General features: G+C 32.4%; 1 protein-coding gene across 2 annotated transcripts; it reads left to right on the forward strand.

Moving 5' to 3' along the window:
* Positions 1-3141: 3141 nt before the first annotated feature.
* Positions 3142-6285, forward strand: LOC133873683 (uncharacterized). 2 transcript variants are annotated; one of them, XM_062311428.1, is made up of 2 exons: positions 3142-4435; positions 5977-6285. In XM_062311428.1, exon 1 carries the CDS (start codon positions 3290-3292, stop codon positions 4433-4435), a length of 1146 nt encoding a protein of 381 aa, XP_062167412.1. In that variant the 5' UTR covers positions 3142-3289; the 3' UTR covers positions 5977-6285. The 2 variants fall into 2 exon arrangements, with proteins under 2 accessions (XP_062167412.1, XP_062167411.1); XM_062311427.1 differs by having other exon boundaries at positions 3143-4431; positions 5977-6284.
* Positions 6286-6533: the final 248 nt, after the last annotated feature.

Below are 6533 nucleotides of genomic sequence, written 5' to 3' on the forward strand. Positions count from 1 at the left end.
AATCATTTCTCAAATTATTATGGACTATTTCACTTAACATAAGAGAATTGTAATTCGCATATATAACAAAGGAAAAGAGAAAGTTGACTTGAAATACACATGTTATTATAATTACCTTGGGGCGCTATGCTACTTCTTAATGATCATAAACACATATAGAAAATTGCTATGTATTTTCTTTTGAAAAAATTATATCATTGCATGATAATCAAAAGAGCTTTAAAGTGTAAACATTATATACGTACAATCATTAGCAACTATATATATAGATGTTCATAATATCATAATCTATTACTAAACTTAACAGGTTGTAGATACACATCAAGGCATCCATCATGGATGTACATGTGGATATCCGTGCAGTTATTTGTGATATGAGCAACTGCATCCGCAAAATGTGGATATTATTTTTAGATATTTGCATTCGTATCTGTATAAATTTTTTACTATCCGTATATGCGCGGTTATTATCTGTTATCCACAAATAGGTAGTAAGCTTATTTAAATGTTTTTTAAAATGTTTTGGACCAATTTTTAGTCTTTTGAGCTTGTTTTGAAAATATAATGCAACACCAAAAATATGTAGAACCAAGGGATGATGGATACAACCTCAAAAATATTCATGGTAATCAATGCTCACAAGAAAATACCCTTATGTTTTTTGTTTTTTTGTTTTAATCCCTAACTCAATGAGCATAATAATCAAGCCAACAAACATAAAATTAACATAAATTACAAATCCAACACGAGCTTATTGTTTACTTGTGTATGATGTGTACAGCTGCTTTTCTAACATTAATATTTTTTGAATACTTAACTGTTTTTTCAACCGTCAGAAACTATATTTTTTTAACTGTTTGTTCAACAGTCAGAAACTGTTTTTTCAACTGTTAGAAACTTTAATAAATCGCTATAAACTATTTGTGTAATTTAAATAAAAACACATTTTTCTAGCATATTTTGTTAATATTTTTACTTCTCTTCTTCTCTACTGTTACATAAATTTCTTATTCAGAGTAGTGTTCAGAATTTACAATATGCATACTATATTCGGGCAGTGTTGTGTTGTATCTTGATGACAGAATTATTGTATCCTCTTTTGCAAAACTTATTGTTTAAGTGGGAGACAATATTTGTCTAAAAGACATATTAATATTATTCGTTTTACTATTCAAGAGTTCCGTAAATTTTTATACAATTTTTATTTTTTACTTTTTTCAATTTATGTCAGGGCCGGCTCATATGTATAGGCAAATTAGGCAATTGCCTAAGGCCCCCAATTAAATAAAGCCCCAAATAGTAATAATGTAATTGAATTTCCTTTTATTAAAAAAAAAATTAAAGCCTCAATTATGATAAGAAAGTTAGTCAATGCTCCTTAATTAAGGCCTCAATTATGGTAAAAAATAATACTATGACAAAAAAAATTAGTCAATCATCCTTAATTAAGGCACCAATTATGGTAAAAAATAATATTATGACAAAAAAGTTAGTCGGTGCTCTTTAATTAAAAGATCAATTACTGTAAAAAATAAATAAAAATAAAATTGAATTTCAAGATATTAAGGAGGAAAATAAAGAAAAATGGAATGTACCATTAATTGTACCCCTAAAATAGTTTAAAAAAAAAATTATACCCCTAAAACAGTTACTAAACTTATAATTTTACATGAACTTAAAACTTTGACTAAGCTGTCCAATGAAATAATTTTTAGAATGAAGTAAATTAAATTATTGATAAAAAGAATTCTATGTAACTCAACACAAAATATGATATCCGTTGAAATTAAATATCACCTAACAAAAATAATTTTTACAAGTTGTTTGGAAAAGATTAAATATTTAAATATAAAAAATGTCTCACCTAAATTTTTCGCCTTAAACCTCAAAATCTATTGAGCCGACCCTGATTTATGTAATTTCACATCTTTATTTCTCAAAGTTGGTGTGAAAGCCTCTACTGTGAGAAATTGTAAGACACATGTATTGCAATTTTTATGAAGAGAGAGAGAGAGAGAGAGAGAGAGAGAGATTATTTAATATGTAAAATTAAACTACTGATTTTACTTTACAAAATTATGTAGGTAGTAAGATAAATTGCATGACGTGATGTCTGTAATGCAAAACGTTTTATTTTATTTTATTTTATTTTTTAAAAAAAAAAAATTAAATCCATGAAACCTTTCCTTTGAGGAGATTTCCTGCATGATCTAAAATTGAAAAATTCAATACTTAAAATATCTTTGGATTTACGATTTTAAAAAGTACAATTAAAAAATATTTGATTTTAAAAAGGTAGTCAAATATTTAAAAAAATTATAATTTAACATTTAAAATTACAGTTTAATATTTAATATTTAAAAATCAATTTGCCTACAATTTAAAAATACATATTTTTTATATCTTCAAATCATTGTTTTTTAAAAACATATATAATTCTAAAAAAATTAATCTTTTACAATTTAAATTAAAACCATACTTTTTAACTATAAAATTGCTGATATGATGCACATGCGGCAGTGAAAACTACCGCAGGTATGCTGCTAAAACAACGAATTAAACCAAGTGTTGTCGTATTAATGAAGACCTTTTTGACATTGCCTTCTCTCTCGTACAGTGCACAGTTCCAAATCATTCCACTACCTGCATAAGGGCAATATCATTCTCTCAAATTATTTATTCGAATTTGAAAAATTTCGAATTCAAAAGTTCAAATTATTTATTCTCTCAATTTTTATTTGATCAGATGAATTTTATAAATAGTTTCTCACAATTACTAGTCCGAATTCGAACAGATAAATTAAAAAAATCCTGATGGAATTGTGTAAGGAAATGTTTGTATTTGGTAAAAAGAAAAGAATATCGAAAGAAAGCAACCTCTCTGCGTTAGAGTTGCACTCGATCTGTCTTATATTTCCAATCCAAAACGCTTCTTCCCATAGATATCTAAAATACTTTCTTTTTTAATTATCAAATGATGCTCACAGAATTATATATTGTTTTTACATGGTGATACGTATATATGGAAAGATCTTTACAACAAATCAGAATTAATATCAGACACGCACTACACTATTGTTCCTATATATATGAGAAAGGTCTCTGCCAAGCTTTCCTTATAATGAGTTCTGCATTAATTTCTATTGTGTGCGGGCGGGCTACGACTATATATTCCATTGAAAGCTCAAATATTTGCTTTTTGTACGGTTTCTAGATTCTTCTCTAGAAAAAAAAACCCTAAAATCCACTCTTAGTGATCTACTCCCTACAGGCCATAACATATCAAGCAATGGAGAAATCCATTGGGCGATCGAAGCGATGCCCTACTTGCTCTTCAATCATCGAATCATCATCAACTGACCATGATTCATCACCATCTAGTCTTCAATCGCCAGCTGGTAATATATTTTCTCGCCCTTCTTACGATATTGTTTTCTTCATGTCCTTCTTGCACCGTGTGGGGGTCCTGGATATTTCTAAGGATGGGATGGATCTTGTCAAGTTGTATAAGATTAAAATTTATACAGACAGTCGTCGTCTGGAGGACGACGAGAGTCGGGTAATGAAGATCCGTCCTTTTTGGAAGGGATTACGTCCAGCTTTTTCAAGCTTTGCAGCCCTAGACCGCGATTTTTACTGTTTGGGTGGCCAAAGTAGTCCTGGGCCGGCCTTTGTGCCCTATGCCTATGTGTTAACCAATTCCCGTCCTTATTGTTGGGTTCCTCTGCCTCACATGAACTTTCCAAGAATAGAACCTCCGTGTTTGGTCCTTGACGGCAATGTCTATGTTTTGTCCGGTCATTTTGGTGTTCCTTTTGGTTCTGATGATTCTGCATCTACCCACCGCGGCGACCTTGAGGTTTACCGTCCTAGGGATGGTCGATGGGATGTCTTGCCTGATCCTCCAATACCTCTGGGATACCATTTTATGTATGCAGCTCTTGAGAATCCATCCAGAATTCTCGTTGCTGTACTTACAGCACCCAATGAAGGTCATGAAGCCGTGTTCTGTGTATATGACGTGAAGCTTGGTAATTGGGAATTGCTTGACAATCCTGAGCGCCAGCTACACGGTATGTGTCCTAGAGGATTAGGAGGAAAAGCTTTATCGGTAGGAAACACATTGTACTGGATAACAGACAACGATCACATGTTGCTCGCCTACTTGTTAGACCTTGACAAGTGGCTCTTAGGGGATCTTGGGTGTCTTGATCTTTCGATTTTTGGATACAGAGAATGGAATCCTCCTATTCTACTCCATCTACAGGATCAGAGGTTTTGCATGGTGCAATCCGCACCTGGGAATTTAGTTCACTGCGTCATACTTGACGTCCTTCATAAGCCCATACAGAATATGCTGGAGATTTCCGTGGTGTCAGTTGAAAAATTTAAGGTGGAAGACATCGCCCCCATAGAGCATTGCTTCTTACTGTAAGTATGTTATCTTGCTTTCTCTCGATATTTTTTCTTTTTCTTTTCTTTTCTACCAAACACAAACATTTTTATGTGCAGAAGTAATCTTACATAACATTTTCTAGTGCCTGGTCTTTGGATGTTACGAGTAAAATAAGGACGGATCAAGCTCAACATTTCATCTTAATGGACTTGCGGTATTATTAAGAGTAGCTGTAGTATCTCGTGTCGCAAGAGCGTCAAGATTACAATAAGACTAAATTTACTTATCGAATGAAAAAAAGAGCGTCAAGATTACACATTTAGATTAGGTCAAATTTATTATTGGTGTTATTTTCTTATAAAGTTTACCGTATTGTTTTTCTATCTATGAAGTGTGCATGCTGGTGGGGCTGATTTGATAGGTTAGGTATGAAGTGGAAGTACATATATAGTCTGCAAAGGGATGAAATACTCATGGTCTCGTTTGATATCTATAAAACATAAGTTGTGAATAAAGCAATCTTCAAGAAAATAAATAGTATTGCTGCCTTTCTTTTTTTCAATCCCTTCCCTTTTGGCCGGCTCTCTTGGCAAAGAGAAATATGTTGCGAAAGAGATATATGTGTCAGATTTTGGTGTATTTCCATGGCATTGTGTCTTGTAGTATGAATCTCCTAAATTAGAGTTATTAATTGCTGGTATTTGATCATCAAACTAAGCATGTTTGCAAAGAATTTTCTTAAGAACATATGCTTTTTTTTTTAAAAAAAAAAAAATGGGGGAAAGGTTATATGTAATAGAATTGAAATTTTGATTCATAGTTTTTGATTTGGATGAGTAGTATTATTTTCAATCTTTTTTGAATAAATTTTATGAACATCCCTAACTATTTCTATTTTTTTTTTATTGTCTATGACACCTTCTATTCATGAGGAGAAAATTTCTAAAACTATAAACTTTAGTTAGAGTAAGGACTCTAGATCTCAATTTACTTTAATCAAGAGATAGGTAGAAACCTTGGTCAACAAAGCATGTGGCCAGGCAATACATTGTAGATTTCTGGATGACTTATGTAGTATTGCAGAATATATGTGAGCTTGTCTAAGTGTGGTCACTTTCATAAAGACCTTGTCCCTGGCAAACTATTAGAAATATCATTTTTCTGTAGTTGCTGCATTATGGTAATTAAAATTTTGAAGGTGTTGCACCCAAAAGACCTACTAGCTTGGATGCCGAACAAGCTTGATTTGTAAATTTTGCAAAAATGTTCATGAACATGAAATCTTAGCTCTCTATTAGATCCTTAGAATCTACAAGAAATGTGTGTGGACATAAAATTTAGACATCTACAAGATCTTAAGAGTCTGTTAGATAGTAAGAGGCTACCATTTATCAAGAAGTTAACCTATGACTCTCTAAATGTAGTTCTTGAGCATGATGTCCTCTTATATGACCTGTGTACGTTGCTGCCATCAATTTTTTCACTTAACCATGCTCTAGGGAGAGCTTATTTGCTGTGCGCATAAGAATGATACTGCGGTTATTCTTTTGTGCAAGTGCTAATAGCTGTTAAACTTGCAGGGGTAAGTAGATTTAGAGTCGAAGTCAAGCAAGAAGGTACTCTCTGTTCCATGTTCTTATGCAAGCACTTTATATCAAGATGGACTTATCATAGGTATCAGCGACGAAAAATTTTGGTCATCCGTTGCTGATACCTATATATCAGTAGTTCATATCAGTGACGACACAAACCATCGTCGCCGATATGGACGTATTATTGCTGCTATCTTCAGTTTCTGCCTAAAGCAAATGTTGGGACTGGTTTGCCTACTGGTTTTGCAGAATTTTAATGTTCAAAATATTTGAATGCGAAAGGAAGGAATGTGTTATAGTCTCTTTCAAAATTTTGGTGGTCTTGAGAATTTCGCCTATAGCTAAATTTTCAATATATTTGTCTACTCATGCTACTTAGCACTTGGCCTTTATCTATATCTTTCGAGATTTAGTTTTATTCCTTCATCCGAATTTTCTTCTCCAACTGGTTGCTCATAAACATATAGTTCTTTAGCCAAGCTTAAACTATTAAAATCACTTCTGGACCTAGTGTTTTTTAGGCCCATTCATGAATTTCTCTCCAA

This window comes from Alnus glutinosa, chromosome 7 (genome assembly GCF_958979055.1).
Source record: "Alnus glutinosa chromosome 7, dhAlnGlut1.1, whole genome shotgun sequence".
In the NCBI taxonomy this organism is placed as follows: Eukaryota; Viridiplantae; Streptophyta; class Magnoliopsida; order Fagales; family Betulaceae; genus Alnus; species Alnus glutinosa.